The following is a 19,090-nucleotide window of genomic DNA, read 5'->3' as shown; positions in this document are numbered from 1 at the left end:
TTAGGATGCATAACAATGACCTTCCAGGTTTAACCCCCGCCCTCCCCTACCTACAGGCAAACAAACATATCAACACCAGATAGAAAAACGAGCCTTCGGCTTAAGCCAAATCGCTCCTCACAGTCCTCCTCGCCCCACTTCCTTTCTCCCCTCCAGGCTTGCACTGGCAGGCACTGTTAAAATTCCAGCACCTTCTTCACCTGACCCCTCCTCCCTCCCCACAACTCCTGTGCTGATCTCTCCTCTCCGTCTCCTCCCCACCCCTACGCCAAGGGAGAGACTCCAAACACCTCTGAGAGAAAAACAGTACGGATCTATATATCTATGCCAACTGCTCTGTGCACACGTTGCAGACAGAGAAGGCGGCAGGGACTCTCGGAGAGGCGCGCGCGCGGGCGCGCACACACACACGCGCGCACAGAGTACTGTCTATCTGTCTCTCCCTCTCGCTCTCCACATTCTTGATCAGCAGCAACCAACAGCTCCACCTTCTCCCGGCTGTAGCTTGAGTGGCCGTTCACAGTAGCGAATCCGCCCTTCCAGCCAGCCTCTCGGGCGGGCTCTCCGGCACTGCTCGGCCAGTCGGAGGTTCTCCCCTCCAACACGGTGGCTTTTGGCTGGGGGGTGGGGGCGGGAGGAGGAGGGCAGAGCAAGTGGGACGAGCCAGGAGGCGGGGCAGGAGTTTAGGAAGAGGAGGGAATGGCTGTCATCAATGAAGTCATATTCATAATCTAGTTCCTCTCGCTGGATCTGTACTCTGGGTGACTCATAGAGAGGGAGAGATCTAGCACACCACTCTTCCCAAGCAAGGTAAATACTGCTTACAACTCCTTCCTCCCGCCTCTCTCTCCTCATCATCCATCTTTTGCTTCGCCTTCCCCTCTACTCTGCTTGTTTGGGAATGGAGGGGGGGGAGGGAGGAGATAAATTAGTTCCCCTTTGCCTGTGTTCTCCCTCTTTACCCCCTAAAGAAAATAAAACGCCTCAAGCAGAGCCCCTTCCCCGCCGCCACCTACCCACACCCAAGTCTCCCCTGATAGCCCCCTGCCTTAATATGCATTCCGTCTTCTTCCCAGGCCTCCCCCAAAATCAGAAGAAAGTTTCGGATCGTGTATCATCGTCCCTTTTCCATAGAGCAAGCAGAGATGCTGGATCGTGACATTTCATAACAGGGGAGGCACAGCGTAGCCGCTGACTTTGTGAGTCAGCTGAACCCAGGGAGAAGGTCGAGAGAGGCTGCACGTTGCAAGGAGAGGGCTTTGGAAACGGAGGCGGCGGCGGGGGGGGGGGAGCCAGGCAAACAGTACATCATCAGCTGCTCCGGGTGTTTTGCTCCTAAATGGAGCTTTAAAATAAATAAATAAAGAGTGTGGGGAGGGGGAGTGCGACTCCGGGCAAGCAGGCAAAAGAGAGGGAGAAGGAGAGAGCTAGAAATAGATTACAAGAAGCTCCAAGCCCTCTAGGAGAAGGCTGACTGCTGCGATGGGGCCGGGAGGTTGGGTCTGTCGCCTGTTTTATCCTTCGCTTTGATTGACTGAGCTGTGTTTTGGCGGCTATAAATAAGGAGTGGTGCTGGGAGGAAAAGCTGGGAAACTGTAGGGAGGTGCTGCTGGGCGAAAATAGACCCGCCTGGGGCAGCACAAGCGGCTGCTTGGAGTGGCTGGAAGTTCGCACCCAGCGTCCTGCCGCGGGGAAGGCGAACACGGAAGCACAGGAGCGTTTGGCGAGGGGAAGGGGATGGTTGCTGCATGGGATTCCCCCCCCCCCTCTGCCACTCCTGTTCAGACACGGAGTTTTGGAGCTGCGGCCGAGGAAGGGTGAAGCAGGACGGGAGGGGGGCTGTCGCTCGTTAAAGAAGCTGCATTAACCAGCCATGCCAAGCAGGCCATGATCCGGATAATCTCCCAGACTGTCACACACGGAGAGGGGAGGGCACCGGAGGAGGTGGCGGTGGATCGGGCAAGCCGGGACTTGGATCCGCCAGAGACCGCTGTCCTTGTTGCCTTCCACTTCGGCCTCTTTAATATACTGGTAGACCGGCGGCTGTGTTGGTTTTCAGTCCACAGCCGGCGTTCCGTTCTCCTGCTGCGAAGGTGTCGCGATGCGTGTCCCAAAATAGCCTGCCTTACCCATTCTTCTCTCCCCGCCGAAAGCAGCCCCTTCCTTTGCAGTAAAAATGCACAGCGCGGTTTCCCCCCCTTTATCATCATCATCATCATCATCATCATCATCACACACATTATTTCCGGCAACGGGCTGAGAAATTGTAGCCGAGCGGTTATTTATTTCGAGACGCAGGCACGAAGCACAAACCTTTGGGGCTGTGTCGTGCCCCCCTGATCGGAGCAGCGAGTCTGATCGCTCGCCATGATTATTTTTGTCGTTGCTCGGCCCGCGAAGTGGAGGGGGGGAAAAGTTTTTTTGGTTGATGATTAAGTGGAAAGAGAAGGGGGAGGGAAGGGAGGAGGACTCAGCTCGAATGTTGCAGTTTGCTACTGGTCGCCGAGCATTTGAGTGAGACCGGAGGAGTAGGAGGACAGCTGGAGCCAGCCTCTCGCTGCTTGAGATTGCTGCTGCTAGGAGAGAGGAAGAGGCGAGGTTTCGCGCTGGTTGGGGTGGATTTCCCTCCCCCCACCATGCATGCTCAGCAGTGCAGAGAATCAGGAAGTCACAGCAGCCGAATAGGGCTCACTCTCATTCACAGACATGTTTGATCGCTATGACATGATGAAGGAGGAACTATAGGCCTAGTTTTGCCATGCAAACGCTCCTTCCGCGCGTCTGGCACCTAACCCGCCGTTTGCATGCCTAGATCTTCTCTGGTGTCACTTCTGTAAGGTAAAGGTCTCTCTCTCTCTCTCTCTCTCTCTCGTCGTTGCTTTGGGAACAGCGGAGGGGACGAGGGTGGGTGGGAGGCAATCTTTTTCAAAGCGGGGTTGGAGTTTTCCAACGATTTTTTTTTTTTTGAGGGGCGAAAACTTTCAAAAATGGCTCTGCTAAATGTGTGCATTCCCGCTGGTTTCTTAGCTTTCGGGCGTGTGCGTGTCGAAGCGGCAGGGCGTGTTGTTGCAAACAGAAAGTTGAGGCCTATGTAGTCTGCAAAACTCCTGGAAGAGTCCTGCGTTTTAAAATCAAACGTTGGCAACCTAGAGCAGCGAAAGGCGCGTGGTATCACGATCACGCATGGTTATGTTTACACGTGTTGAATTTGGAGGGGGGTCTTCTCCCCTTTTAAATATTTTTTTAATGTGAAGTTAGGAAACACATGTTCTTTGCCTCCTTGCTTCTTCCCGTGTATATTGTGCAACTTACAAGGCCTTATGGAAGCGACCCGAGTCCTCGATTTGCTTCAGGCACGATTATGAGAGCGTTGGGTTCCGAAGTGTTTCATCTATTTCATATTACCAGCAATTTAAAACAGACAAGACTGGTTGATTAACTACTCTCGCTACGGTGCTTTTAAGCCAGTGAGACATACTAGCTCCTTTCTGTGCTTGCATCTTAAATGTGATTGTGTCGATTGTATTTCTGCAGTTTTAATTGAAATACAAATCGCTTTGTGAAAGTTGGGAAGTTTTGCAGATTTTATGTTTAATTAATTTGCATAAAAATGTAATCAAGAACTTTATTAAATTTTTGGGTGAGGTAACTACTGTGTTTAGTATGTGTGTGGGGTGGACACAGCACGGGGGCAATGTAGTTAACATGGCATTTGACATTTACAGCATTGTTCTCTGGCCTTCATTCTTTTGTGCGTCCTTTAGTTGTTTTGCTTCAGCTTCCTTTAGTTCCAGCCACTAACTCCTGAGGTCTAGACAATGAATGTAAAGCCAGTCTTCCATTCCTTTAGTACTATAACAGCTACATGTTAGGAGGTGGGGCAGCTTTTGCTGTGTGAGTTAGTGTATTGTTATGCAAATTTAGGCACACTTTCTCTTTGTGAACCTAATTGCCCTATTATTCTCACTCTTGTACCCCCCTTTTTTTCCCCCTTCCTCTACAGTCCCTTTGTTACTGCAGGGGGAAAATGATGTAGCAGAAGGACAGAATTAGAGATAGATTTTTATGTCCATCTGTAATTCATCAGAATGTATGAAACAAAAAAAAATTCCTATCAGTTATGAGCATTTTAAAGCAAATTCAAAGTTAAGTGTATCATGTAACAGATGTAGGCTCGACAGAGGTGAAGGTAACGCTTCATTAAATAAGTATTTCTCCCGAGTTATGTATGTGCTTCAGGACCAGCTATACTGTAGGATTTCATAGAAACTATGCGCCACCAGAGCATGTTCAAAGCAGCCTCAGATCTCTTTTGTTCAGTTCTAAAGTGGATGGTGAGCATTCCTTGTCAAATTTGAAGAGTGCTTTGACCACCACCTGAGGCTTGAGACTGTCAAGAAAAAAGTCTTTTAGCTCACGTTGTTATATTGTTAATGATGCCATTCTATTTAATATATTCTTTACAGAAGTTTAACTGATATTAATATACACATACACACACCACACAATTTTGCTTGACTTTGAAGTTAAGATCAGAAGGTGGATAGGTGTGTGTGTGTGTGTGTGTGTGTGTGTAGTTTTGTCTGCACTTTTTATTTCTCCCTTAAACTGTTGAGTTCCTGATTTTTATTGCTGTAACCTTAGTGATCCATACATGGATAGTTCTCAGTAGGGAGCAAATGGGTACACTGACATGAATCCATTAACGTATTTGCATTGTAGTCTTGTGGTTTGTGTTATTTTTGAAGATAATTGTGTGTGAGGCAGGGTGCTTTGCTCTCTACTTGCTCAGAGTTTGCCTTAGTGGAGTTTCTTCAGTGCAGGTATTGTATGAAGTCAACTATTAAGGAGTATATCTGAAGTTGTCCCAAGATAGAACCAACAATTGGTCATGGCTGCACAAAAAAAAAAAAAAAAAAAGAAAGAAAAGAAAAGAAAAAGAAAAAAGAAAGATTAACAAGGCCTTCCTTTAAAAATTTTGGGCCCTAATCCTCCTAAGCAAATTTGGGAGTTGTGGGGGTGTGGAGTTGCAGAAATGAGGGGGAATCCCTTCCACCAGAGGTGTCTATTCCGATGGGTGGATACAGTTGGGTACAACTTAATAGTTTTCAAATATAGTATAATAATAAAGGTGGCAACTATTAAATTATATTTTCATTTGGGTTTTTTTATTTGTAATGTCCTTTTGGTTCATTGGTTTATATCCAATGTTAGTCCTACTTAGAGTAGATCCATTGACATGTATGGGGCTTAAATTAGATTCACATTGATTTTGTGAACCACCCAGAGAGCTTCGGCTATTGTGCAGTATAGAAATGCAACAAATAAATAAATAAATAAATCCATTGAGAGCTCTGTATAAAGTTTTTCTCCTCTACCATGGCAGAAAAGATTCATGCAAAAGCCGAAGTTATCATATCCTCTTAAATTTACTACTTTAAAGGCATAGTCCTATGCACATTTAGGCAGGAAAAACCCCTACAGCTCCCATGCTGCCTGGGGAACGCTGGAATTTATAGGACTTTTTTTCTGTCTTAAGATGCAAAGGATTGTGCCCTAATAGAGTATTCTCAAACATTATGAGCTGGCATCTGTTTTGTAAAGTTGCTTGATCTTCTCTGCACCCATCCCAACCTAAAAACCTCAGTGAATATGCCTGCTTGGTACCTTTGCTCTTACACTGCTCTCCTGTGCTGCTCCTTCCCCATCTGTCTGCTGTTTGTTGTGCCCCTTATGCGCTTTCTCCCTTCTGCTCTTACAGAAACTCTCCACATGAATCACAGTACCATAGTGAAGTAACTTGGCTCACAGCAGTCAGGGAGGACTTTTAACCCCACTCTTCCTTTTCTGCCATCGCCACCCCCACACCATTTGGAAACCTGAGTCCTGACTTGTTTGTAAGCCTATTGCCAATAACATTTGCAAAATTATTTGTCTCCCTTGGTGGTGTCTTATGCACCCTCCAGGGGCCCTGCCTGTCCCCAGTCTGCAAAATACTGGTTGCACTCACAAACAATAATTATTTTACCCCTTGTGTAAATGGCATTGTCAGTGGTTAGTGTTATGTGGGCTGTAATATAAAGTGGATAGTAAAGCCAGACCAAACTTGCTGATAAAAGCCTTGAAGAAAAGGAAGAAAGCAGTTGCCAGCTCTGTATGCCTAGATGTATCCATGTCTCATAGCATAGATTGTGAAGTGTCTTTGGTACATTGCTCACTTGGAATGATTTGTTGCTTGCTCCAAATGACTGGTCCCAATGCTGTCCCAATGTTGTGAGTGGAGAAGGAAGCTAAGAATAAAGACACAGACAACCAGAACTTGGGTTAAACTAGGGCCTCTTAATTTGAATAATATGGGAGTTTGTCCCTCCCTGGATCTGCATGTGAAAGTGCGGGAATCATTGGGTTCTTCCTCAGGCGACTTGCCTGGCTTTATGGGCGAGCACTCTCCAAAGCCAGGAGTCAGGTAAAAACCCACCCCCTTTCTTATATGACACTCTGTAAGTGTGGGGAGACTGCCCCACATCACCCCCACCTAAAGCCTCACAGCTCGGAGTAGGTGAGGCAGGAGGGCCTCCAAAGGCATACCAGATCCTGACATATGAGCCTCACAGCTCCCTAGGAGCAGGTCCTCTGGATATGCCAATCACCAAAAGGTGCCATAGTGCTCACCGTCCCTATTGCCAATTCCTGCACATTGCATCATTGATGTTGTTGCCAAAAACTACCCATTGTTGGTGGCTGGGGCTCTACGCAACTGAAGGAATTAATGTTCGAATCCATTTCCTATAATGGTCCTCTGAATTGCATTTGGAGTACATACTTGAATGCTGCACAGTCACACACTTGCCTAAATGTTTGACTCTAGCCCCAGTATTCAAATACACATATGCAATCTTTGAGGGCTGTAGATTTAAAGGTATGCAAGCTGATTAGGCCGTTTGATCTTAGCACATTGAAGGATAACAAGGCAATACTCATTGGAAGCCAGGTATTTTAGTTTAACTGCTAACATTCCATTGTTCTGGAAAAGAATGCCTATGTTGAAAGAAAATGGGGAAACTAGAAATGGTTTCTCTTTGTGATGCCAGACCCATAAGTTTAGAGACTGGTGTCATGGTGCAGTTGGAGGAACAGTTGAAAGGGAAAGTGGCAGGAAAACTGAATCGCAGCCTATATGCAAGCAATTATTAAGTACAGTTTTGAAAGATGAATTAAAATTTAGACATTAATGACTAATAATAGAGAATGAAGTTGGTGTCAGCTGTATGCCTCTGAAACTGCTCATGAACTTGTTATCTCAAGATTGCAGACTTCAAAATTAGGGCTTGCTCTTAAGTGTTTGTAATTCATTTTAAACTCACGAATCCTCAGCTTTTGCAGTTACCTAATATATTAATTGCACTAGCGGTGCTACGTCATATTCTGACATTGCACAGGGTATAGCTTGGGCACCTTCATGGCTTCCTGCTTTGTTGTGTAACAAAATTCAAGAATTATGTTTTATATCTTTTCAAATACTTTTAATGGTGCTGCGCTGAATGTTTGCATGCCAGTGTTTTTTTTGGTGGAAAAGTGTGCTTTCAAGGAGCTGAAGTGTGAAACAGTCTCTGATTACCCTTCCCCCCCCTTGCACTTCATGGGGAGCGTTTTCCCATGGATTCTGCTGCTTTTGTACCATTTCTTAGAGTGATCCCAGTCAGTTGTGGTTATGTAATCATCCTGATGATTCCATTTGATCCTATTTGATTTGGCTAAGTGAATATCAATGTGGATGAACAAAGCCAATTCAGAGTAAGGGCAATGCTTGCTGTATTGCATTGCCTACCTTTTACTCTGAATGGATCTTGAGTATTGAGGTGGCTGACATCCCCAAAAAGTCGTCCAGTGAGATGGGAATGTGGACACCTGATAGTCAGTGCCAGTGCATCTTCTAGGTCACTCAATTTCAAGCCCTTGCTCACAAAGAATCATCAAAAGGAGGAGTCATTTTTTGCAAAACTATTCCAAAAAAGTGGCCTCTTCCCATGTCAGCTCATCATGTCCTTCATTAAAAAACAAAACAAAACAGGCAGAAGCGTGTTTTCTTGTATAGGGTTATAATAGAGCTACTATGAAACATTCTATGCTGTAGGTTTTGCAGCATAGTGGCTTCAGCCATTTCTTTCATTGCGGGTAAGTGGCCCTTGAGTACATATCTTAAATAATGTACCTGCGAAGCAAATTTAGGATCACCTGTTGGTTTGAGCTTAAGCCAAACAACAGAACAGTGGGCCCTTTTAAATAGGTCAATGGGCAACCATTTTTGCCACATCTAGCTTTACATCACTTCTCACTAGATCCAATGGTGCACTTTTCTGTGCTTTCCAAAATCTGGGTGAGACAGATTTCGAACAGAGGCTCAGTTTACTATCTGAATAAGTGACTGTCCTGCTGGCACCAGAAGTTCTTTTGCAAGTCAGTCAAGTAAGTCTGTCTTCTGCACTGTTGACTTCCCTTACAAGTGTGGCTGCTGTTCGTTTCCAAAATGGATTTGTGTTTGCTTTTCCTTTGAAATGTGGTGTTTTGTCTTTTCCCATGTGGATGTTGTATCAGTCCTCTCCTGCCGTGACGTTGCAATTCAGTTTTGGGAACCATCTGAGAGGGTCTCATGGACTTCAACTGCGCTCAATGTTGCTCCCTTTGTTACAGTTGTGTGGATTGTGAGTACTAATAATGGACAACACTAATTGCATAGGACATATTTCTTCATTCAAAGGTGCTGAATCTAATACATCATAGCAAGCCATAAACCTATCATGCCGTGCTGGCTGGGGGTGATGTGGGTTGTAGTTCAAGACATCTGGATGGCATCGCTTTGGGGAAAGTTGTGCTAGGCACTGCCCATTGCAACACTCTCATTCAGTTCTGCTTTGCCTGGACATATCAAAGGAAGGTGCGTGCCTATCCTGGGAAGCTTTACAGGTTGTATTGGGGATCCAGGGACACTAGAGCATAATGGAAACCAGCCAAGCCTAGACATCCCTGAGGGATGGGGCAGTTTTTCAAAGAATAATCCAAGAGAAGTTGTTACAGGATATGCATTGTTTGGGAACACTGGAAGGGAGTACATGATGAGATGAAAGTTCTGGCAGCACTGCCAAGCGGCTCTGTAAAAAAGTGACATAACCTGTAGAACAGACTTGTGTGGAGAGACTAAAACTCAGAATTATATTTACTAATTTGATAAATGAATAGTGCTGAATTATCTGTAGAACTAGCACTGCAACTCTGACAGAATTGGTCCAGTTTTGAGCAAATCCGGACATGTTTTGCATCCCTCGTGCCCTGAACGCAGCTGCTCCTGTTGTTTTATGTGCTGAACACAGCTATTCAGAGTAAATGCTACATATAGGGATATGGTTTGCGTGGAGCTCAGTGGGTCACCTGACTTAATTTGGGGTGCAGGAGGAATGTATCTTTGTGTGTGGAGCACAAAGACATAGTGTGCCCCCACTCACTCCGCTGCCATGGGTCTGGAGCCCATGGAATTCCCTACCCATGTAATGGTAGCTAGTTTACTAGTTCTTCATGTAAAAGAAGTATACACTTTCTACAGTACTAAATAGTATATGTTATTGTTATCCCGTGAGATTAGAGGATCAAAATATTAATATAATTTTAAAAGAAATCATGCTCGGGTCTTATTTGATGTAACAGGCGTTGCCCCAGACAGTGATCATTTATACAGCTCCAGAAGTTGGAAATCTGTTAAATGTTTTTTTACTAAATTGATTGCAAGTCCTCTATATTTTAAGTGGAAGTAGTCTCAATCTTAATGGCGTGGTGGTCAAAGTTACTTTACAGAAAGTATACATTAAGTTTTCAATACCTTCTGTATATAAAAATAGTGCTTCTGATGGGCAGCTTTAACTAAATATAAATCACAACATGCTGTATCTCAGGATAGTGAAGATACTATTTCTTTATTTGCACTGGTTATATAGCAGTTTCTGTTTAAATTTAGCCTTCTTTGTGATAACAGAGCTACATCTCACTTTGATTTTTCTCAGTACTGGGAAATGTCACTATGCAAGTTTATCGTTTTTAATGGTTATATGTCTTGTAACAGTGAATTTGGCACTTGCAAAAGTCTTAAATAGCTCTGTTAAAACCTCCCCCTCACAAGTCATCTTTGTAAACACCCCATAACTGACCCAGTGGATACAGTTCTATACATTTAAAACGCTTCCTTTTGTGACAGTGGTTTGGGAATGTGGGGGACTAATTAGCCCCTGTGGTGTTCTGTTGTTGATTTTTGCCAGTATAGCTTCAGAGGCATTTCCATGTCTTGCCCTGCAAGGAATATGCTCCCAAGATAGTTTATTTTAAGCTAGTTCCACAGCTCTTGTTCAAATTCGTTGCCTGGCTTAATCAGAGGAAAGAAGTGGATACTAAAGCACAAAAATATAACCAAAAAAGTATTAAAATAGTGCTGTATCGTTGAGCGTTCAGTGTCAGACTAATGTGGTAGAACTGGAAGGAAATAGGTCAATCTTAGCTTGTGATCCTAAGGCTTCTGTGTGGTTTTTGTTTTTTATAGGATGAAATTGATAATGTATTAGAGCACTACAGGCACTTATGCAATGAAAGCCAGGTCCTCTGTCGTATGTTTTCACAGTACCCAAAGTGAAAGAAGACATGTTTGTGCTGCAATTGTTGCAGGGTTTTGGGCTTCAGTTCTGCACCCTGCACAAGTACAGCAGTTTGCGAAGTGGCTTTTTATAAGAATCCAGTATAGCCGCCATCCTTTCTTTATCAAGGTGCTTTTGCACACTTGGTATACCACTGTCTTGGGAACCTCATCCCTTTGGGTCTGGTGGGGTTTGGGCGTCAAATGGTCCGAACTCCTGGTCATGTGGAGTGCCAGCAGAGATAATGTGATTTAAGTGAGGTTTGGCGGTCAAGTACAGAAAGCAGCAGTGGTGGTGGTGGGAGCATCGGAGAAGGGAACAAGCTTGGTCTGACAGAACAAGCTCTGAAGTTTGGATTTTATAAGGCCAGGTGAAGCTAGATTGGTCCTTGAGGTCAACTGACTAAATGCTAAGTTAAGTGCTTGGGCTGGAATCTTTGCTTAGATGGTATCCTTGACAAACACAATTCAACTTGCAGTGGTTGTGTTACAACCCTGGTGGTACAGGAGGTGAGGTGCCAGAGATTGACAATTGGTGGAAGCTCCATCTTGAGACTCTCAACCCCTAATCCGCACCCCATGGCACCTTAAACCCTATAAATCAGGGGTGCACAACCTCAGCCCTGGGGGCTGAATCCAGCCCTCTGGGGTTTCCGCTGACCCCACCCCCTTTCTGCCAAAGGTGATTTGGGGGCTTTTGTGCAGCTTTTCTCGGTTCTAAAAAGTTGAAACGCTTCTCCTAAGGCCTAGTTACTGGTAGTAAGAGCTTTACCACCAAATAATGCTGGTATTTTGGCCCTGCTTGTTTTGCCTCACCCACCACTGGAATGCAGTGCCTGAGCACTTCTCTGAAATGGAATTTGGCTCTTGGGCTGAGAGATGTTTTTCTCCCCCCCCCCCCCCGCCCCACCATTTATTTATTCTAAATAAGCAGGCCTCAGCACTTTAGCTTAGGCCATCCAAGAGCCCCCTACCCACACACATATATATCTTGGGTAGAAACAGTCTGTTAGACAAGGCGATGGGTGGAGGGACCTCAGTTTAGAGCCACAGGCCTGCCAACATCCAGCATGTTTGGTAGGACAGAGTTATACTGAGCATGAAGCCTCAGGGAAGGATGCACGTGCGTTTTATGAGAGTCTGGAGCTTACTCCATTCACACAGGATATTGGATTGCTGCCTTTGGGACCATGCAACACAGATTTGCATCGTTATTTATAAAAACTGTAACATGTGAAGTAGCCGTTAAGTTAGTTTGATGTAAGAGGTCAATGCCTTAATTGCTCATTTTTGTCTATGCATGTACATTGCTGTTTTCTCTCACACACACAAGTACGTCCCTTGGAAGTCTTCACACATGTGCATGTACCATTATACAAACAGATAAAGTACACAGGTTATTGGATTGTACAACAGGTTTTCTTTTTAATGCGTTGTGGCTTGATTAGGAACATAGGAGCCTGCGTTATACTGAGTCAGACCTTTGGTCCACAAATATTTATTTATTTCTAAACTGTCCCATAGCTGAAGCTGTTTGGGCAGTTTACAGCAATTCATACAAATGCCACAGCGTTACAAAATACAACATAATAAAAACAGTCTAAAAATTTTAAACACAGAAAAATTTAAACAATTGCCCAATATTGTCGACACTGACTAGCAGCAGCTCTCCCTGGTTTCAGGCAGGATTTTTTCCTCGCCCTACCTAGAGAAGCTGGGGATCGAAGCTGGGACTTTCTGCATGCAAAGCAGGTGCTCTGTCACTAAGCTATGGCCCCTCCTACAGTTGCCATCCAAATTTTCAACATCCTTTGTCATCACTATTACATTTTTATATAATATCTGTGTTGTTCTGCATCATTATAGATTAAAAAGTGTATGAATGGGTTTGGATGATTGTGGCAGAGAAAGACACTTTCGTGGCTTCTCCCCCTGCGCATGCACAACCACTATTTGCATAATCCCCATGTTGCACCACAGGTTGACATGTCATCCAAACGTGGCCTCGCTTTGTTCCCACCCTACAACCTGAATACATGCAGTAGAGGTTGTAGGGTGAGGAATTATGCAAATGACCGTCACATGCATGGGGCAGGAGGAGAAGCCACTATGGCTTCTTTCCCCATCGCAATTGTTTGAACAGGCCCACAATGTGTTGGTGCCAGGGCTGGGTGTGTGTGGGGTGGGGTGGGGTGGGTGGGGGGGTGGGATCAGAGGACTGAATCAAAAACAGTCGCTATTAACAATCTGAGAAAGGCATTCTGTTGACAAGAAGATTTTTGCAGACATCTTCCTACAACCCCCTGAAGAAGGCGTTAAAAAGATACAGGCCAAAACGCGTCGGTCTCTTCAACCTACAAATAAAAAGCTCAGCATCCTGAGAATTTGCTTCTAACTTTTTTTTACCGGATCAGAGAACTGGCCTATCCTTAATGTCTTTCTTAAATAGCAAGATAGAATATAGTGGGTTTCTTCTGATAATCTCATCTTTCTTATTCATTTATAAATTCTGTATATAAATAGACAGTGCAAGACAGGGTGGTGGTCAATTTTAAACAAAAATAAACCATACATTATAGTTTTGCTCTGAAGGCTTCCATTTATTTTAAATTCCTTTCATTCATAGTGGACTACTGTTATAAATGAGAAATGTCATTTGACAGCTAGCTTGTTTTGATTCAGAACTGCTTGAAGCTATGTTTTCATATGACTTTTTTTGGGGGTAATTAGGCAATAATTGACATTATTTTCATAATCTCTGGTATATCTTTCTTTACGGACAGTAAAGAACTACCCTTAAAATTGTATAAATAATGTGCATTCTCCTTTTCCCTACAGCTCTACCATTGATTGAAAGAAAGACGGGGAATAGATGTCTACACCAACAGATCCTGGTGCAATGCCTCATCCCGGCCCTTCTCCAGGGCCAGGGCCATCTCCAGGACCAATACTTGGTCCCAGCCCAGGACCAGGCCCTTCACCAAGTTCAGTGCATAGCATGATGGGACCAAGTCCTGGACCTCCAAGTGTTCCACATCCAATGCCAGCTATGGGACCGAGCGATTACTCGCAAGATGGCATGCATCAAATGCACAAAGTAAGTATTTCTCACAAACTCACAGATTTTACACACAGCTGACAAGACTAAAAAGCAGGGGATATAATTTTGTGTTCCTGAATATCACTGTCTGCTTTATATTACTCAAGGAAATGCATAGAGATGAATATTTTGTACACTTAACAATATTTTTTTAATAGAGCACAGATTTAAATAACCTTAGGGCAGTTATGGCAAACATTCTGTAATTAGGTTATTTAGGCTGTAGTCCTGGGAGTAAGCCTGTTTAAATCCATTGGGGCTTACTTCTGAATAGACATACAGTATGTAGGATGTACCATAAATTTCCTTTTAAAGAAGGCTACATTTCAGAAAATAAAATAATAGCTTGTGATCCTAAGGTTTAAAAATACTTACTGGGAACTAAGTTCTACTGAAATTTGTGGAACATGGTAGGTAATGCAATTAGGATCCAGACATTACAAACACTGCTATGTTCCTTGTACAGACTTGTAAATTGCTGCTCATCTGGGTGTCTAGGGAATACGGCAACCGCTAGATAGTAAGGAGACAATCCTATGTATATTTAGACAGAAAAAGCTAGCTGAGGAATGCTGGATATTGTAGGACCTTTTTCTGTCTAAACATGTGTTTAGTGTGCCCTTAGAGAGGATAGCTTTTGAAGATTTTCCTTTTTTCTCTTGGTGTGCCACAAATTGCTGACATAGTCATGTATAGTCAGCTAGAATATTATAAATTTGGGGGCTTTTCAGTTTTGGGGACCTAATAGGCAAAGCTGGCCTTGAATGTTTCTTGCATCCCAATCCTAAATTAATTTAATGGGAGCAAGTTGCACAGGTGACTTCCTCCCAAGTAAATTTGCCCATGCAGAACTTCAGTGGAACTCAGATGTGCTTAGTTTGTTTCCACACAAACAAGGGATTTACTCCACTGTTTGTTTGTTTGTTTCGGTCATAGACCAGCACAGCAGAAAACATCATCACTATAATATTAAAAACCTCTCCTGGCCCCCACTGTTGCATTCAGCGCTACATAGGCAGTGAGGAGGCATCACAGAGGTGTTTCCCACACTAAGTGAAAAGGTAGTTCTATTGGTGCATTGGAGCATCTCCATATTGGATTGGGCTAATGTGTATATGATGGACTGTGAGTGTTTTTCTCTTCTTTTGTTCAAACCATTCAGTAGTGGAGGATTTGTACCTTGTATGTGGCTGGACTAGCTTATTGCAAGTTTTGTTTCTGAATTAATCTGCATAAACTGCAGTTTATCGTATTATTTGGAGTGTGCATTTAATTTAAAGTGTGTTTAATGGTACTTGTGTGTTTTGAAATTATGCATCTGATTAGTGTACTCTGATTCTTAAAAAATCGTTAAAGCCTTGGAACAGAAAGTGTCCCAAAAATAATTGGGCTGCAGTGTAACCCAGGGGTGGCATCCTGATACCCTCCAGATGCTTTAGACTACAACTCCCATAAGCCCCTGCCAGCATGGCTAATAGTCAGATTGTGGGAATTGTAGTCCAAAAACATCTGGAGGAAACCATGTTGCCTAGTCCTGGTGTAACCTTTTGAAGAGGAAATGTAGTGCTACATTGAAGGCAGGTAGAGATCAGTTAATTTAGTACTTGTTAACTTCTATTATTTATTTATTTATTTATTATTATTATTAATTTACATCCTGCCTTTTTCCCAGTACTGGGACTCAAGGCGGTTTACAAGATTAAAACATGTACAATTAAAACATATAAATATAAATTTACAAAAGTAAAATAGAATTAAACCTGCAGTAACATTAAAAACATGTTAATTTTTTTAAAAACAGCAACAGAGTAAAAGGGGCGGGGGGAAATCCAATACGTTAACACAGGTCCAGAGTAGCTCCAAAAGCCTGCCGGAACAAAAAAGTTTTTGCCTGCCTCCAAAAGTGTAGCACAGAGGGAGCCAGCCTAGCCTCCCTGGGAAGGGAGTTGCAGAGCCTTGAAACAGCCACTGAGAAGGCCCTCTCCCTTGTACCCATCAGGTGTACCTGGGATGTTGGTGGGACAGAGAAAGGCCTTTCCAGAAGATCTCAGAGCATGGGCAGGCTCATATGGGAGAATACAGTCTTTCAGAAAACCTGGACCCAAGCCGTATAGGACTTTATAGGTGATAACCAGCACTTTGAATTGGCCCTAGAAACAGACAGTCAGTGAAGCTGTTTTAACAGGGGAGTTGTATGCTCCCTGTAACTAGCCCTGGTCAACTAAAAAAACAAACCCAAGCTCCCTTACTGGGTTGTGAGTCCTATTGATTTCAATGATTTACAGATGTAATCCTGCTCACATTTAATAGGAATTAAGACCCATTGAACTGATTGACAGCCTCTGTCACTTTTGCTCGCCACGGCAAATGTGCTGTGCGACTCTGCAAAGCTTTATGAGCAACCAGCCTTCCTCCCAACTATGAAGCTAGAGATGGGGATGATTCTGGCAGTTGGGTTCCCTAACTCCAGTTTGGAAAGAAGAATGGTGTTGCTGAGGTGCCCAGCACACCTTGCCTTGGAGCAGCCACGTGGGCACTTGTTTGGCCACTCTGAGTCAAGGCACCCAGTGTGCCTCGCCTCTGAATGGCCAAACCACTCCCCCCCCAGCCAATCCTGATTCAGAGCAAGGAAAGTGGGTTGGAGGCTTTCTTGGCTGCTCAGAGGTGAGTGGTCAGTGTGGCATTTCCTTGGCAGAAGAGGGTGAAGGGAAGGGTCCTGGTGACCACAATTGTTGGCATGGCTAGCAAGTTCAAAGTTTTTTGCGGGGGGGGGGGTGGAGATTTACACATCAAACTGCTTACCCTTTAAACTTCTTGAGATTGGAAAGTTGAAGAATTTGATTACAGGAAAAGTGGACTAGCAGTTATCCATTGACCCCATGGAAGACAAAATGTTATATTCCATTTGCTAAGTAGGCAGATTCGTTATCTGGATATTTTGTTCTCTGTAGAATTTTGGAGTTCCATACCCTTTTCTTTTAGGCAGGAACCCTTTATAGGAGAGAAAGAATCAGCTGAATTGCTTTTGTGGATCATAGTAACATTATATGCTGTCCTGTACAATTAAAGACTTGTCTTCAACTAGAGTCCTCACTGTTTTATTGTTTATTTCTTTTAATTACTTCTACTGTGTCTTTCTGCCTCATCTCTAAACATCTGAAGCAGCATTGAGATTATGACTACGAAAATCCCTGCTAGAAAATCTATTGGGACAGATTGAATTGTATCTACCACTGTGCCAGCCAAACAAACCTCATGGGTTGTATGCAATTGTGAAACTATTTGGTGATATTACAAATTCCAGTGGCTGGGATCTTGAATTTGCTCCTGCTGGCAGGTGCATTTTCTGGACCAAGTTATTTCTGTTCAGAGAATGCTCTTACCAGTGGAATGGGAGGAGGTGACTTTCACCAGTATTCCCCTTCCTCTTGCAGCCCCTTTTGTCCTTCCCCCACCTGCTCCAGATAGCTGGGGAGGGGGTGGCTTTGGAAGAGTATGGGGAGGGGGAATCAGCAAAATGGCCTCCCTTGTCTTGTAGCAGGATATCTACTTGATCCTTATTCTCAACTGTGAACAGAAGGAGTTCTCAGAGGCCTAAATAGGATTCAAGCTGGTGTGTGTTTTTTTTAAAAAAAGTTCCAGGTCTTGCCTTCTGCTTGGTAATGTCTGTTAACTTGATTATTTATATTTAGCAAGCAATTTACATACCATTTCCATTGATGTTTTTAACAAGACCCTGTCATGGTATTCTTCATAGAATGGCTTTCACAAATATGATTTGCTAACTTTTTATTTTTATTTATTTATTTATTACATTTATATACCACCCCATAGCTGAAACTCTCTGGGCAGTTTACAAAGATTAAAAGACTGAACATTAAAAAACAATATATAAAATTTAAAACCATAAAAACAGCTAACATTTAAAACAATTTTTTAAAACACTCAGCCAGGCCAAAGCTAGTTCTGGAGTCAGTTAAACTCAACATATGGTTTTAAATGCCTGGGAGAAAATAAAAGTCTTCATCTGGTGCCGAAAAGATAACAATGTTGGTGTCAGGCGGGCCTCATCGGGGAGATGGTTCCATAATTGGGGGGCCACCACAGAAAAGGCCCTCTCCCTTGTTGCCGTCCTCCGAGCTTCCCTCGGAGTAGGCACCCAGAGGAGGACCTTAGATGTTGAGCGTAGTGTATGGGTAGGTTCATGTCGGAAGAGGCGTTCTGTCAAGCCATGTAAGGCTTTATAGGTTAAAACCAGCACCTTGAATCGGGCTCGGAAACATACAGGCAGCCACTGCAAGCAGGCATGAGTCGGTCTTATATGTTTGAACCTTCTGGTCCCTGTTACCAATCTGGCCGCTGCATTTTGCACAAGCTGCAGCTTCTGAACAGTCTTCAATGGCAGCCCCACATAGAATGCATTGCAATAATCTAACTTGGAGGTTACAAGAGCATAGACAACTGAAGCCAGGTTATCTCTGTCCAGATAGGGGCATAGCTGGGCCACCAACCGAAGTTGGTAGAAGGTACTCCATGCCGCTGAGGCCACCTGGGTCTCAAGTGACAGAGATGGTTCTAGGAGAACTCCCAAGCTACAAACCTGCTGCTTCAGGGGGAGTGCAACCCCATCCAGAACAGGTTGAGCACCCTCCATCCAGTCAGAAGAACTACCCACTAACAGCATCGCAGTCTTGTCTGGATTGAGTTTCAGTTTATTAGCTCTCATCCAGTCCATTGTCGCAGCCAAGCACCGGTTCAGCACATCCACAGCCTCACCTGATGAGGATGAGAAGGAGAAGTAGAGCTGCATGTCATCAGTGTACTGATGACAACGCACTCCAAAACTCTGGTTGACGGCACCCAACAATTTCATGTAAATATTAAACAGCATGGGGACAAGATTGACCCTGGTGGAACCCCATACTGGAGAATCCACAGGGCCAAGCAATGTTCCCCAAGCACCACCTTCTGGAACCATCCCGTCAAGTAGGAGCGGAACCACTTCAATGCAGTGCCTCCCACTCCCAACTCAGACAGTCGTCCCAGAAGGATACCATGGTCGATGGTATTGAAAGCCACTGAGAGATCAAGGAGAATCAACAGAGTCACACTCCCCCAGCCTTTCTCCTGACATAGGTCATCATACAGGCTGTTTCCATGCCAAAACTAGACCTGAAACTCGACTGAAATGGATCCAGATAATTGGTCTCATCCCAGAGTGCCTGTAGCTGGCCCACAACCACCTGCTCAAGGACCTTGCCCAGGAATGGAACATTTGCCTTCGGCTTGTAATTATTAAGATTTTCCGGGTCCAGGGA

At 44.1% G+C, this 19,090-nt stretch overlaps 1 protein-coding gene across 3 annotated transcripts in view; it reads left to right on the top strand.

Annotated features, from left to right (window-relative positions):
* The first annotated feature begins 683 nt into the window (after positions 1-683).
* SMARCA2 (SWI/SNF related, matrix associated, actin dependent regulator of chromatin, subfamily a, member 2) overlaps positions 684-19,090 on the top strand; it is a 128,549-nt gene continuing 110,142 nt past the window's right edge. The window contains exons 1-2 of one of the 3 annotated variants that reach the window (XM_063129294.1): positions 684-810; positions 13,511-13,769. In XM_063129294.1, coding sequence (XP_062985364.1) covers positions 13,545-13,769 — 225 coding nt within the window. In that variant the 5' untranslated portion in view covers positions 684-810; positions 13,511-13,544. Of the gene's footprint in view, positions 811-2,441; positions 2,839-13,510; positions 13,770-19,090 lie in introns of those variants that run through there. The other 2 variants (XM_063129292.1, XM_063129293.1) reach the window with 2 other exon arrangements.

Source organism: Elgaria multicarinata, chromosome 6, assembly GCF_023053635.1.
Source record: "Elgaria multicarinata webbii isolate HBS135686 ecotype San Diego chromosome 6, rElgMul1.1.pri, whole genome shotgun sequence".
NCBI classification, from domain to species: domain Eukaryota; kingdom Metazoa; phylum Chordata; class Lepidosauria; order Squamata; family Anguidae; genus Elgaria; species Elgaria multicarinata.
Note: the sequence above shows the minus strand (reverse complement) of the source record. Positions and strands in the feature narration are given on the sequence as shown.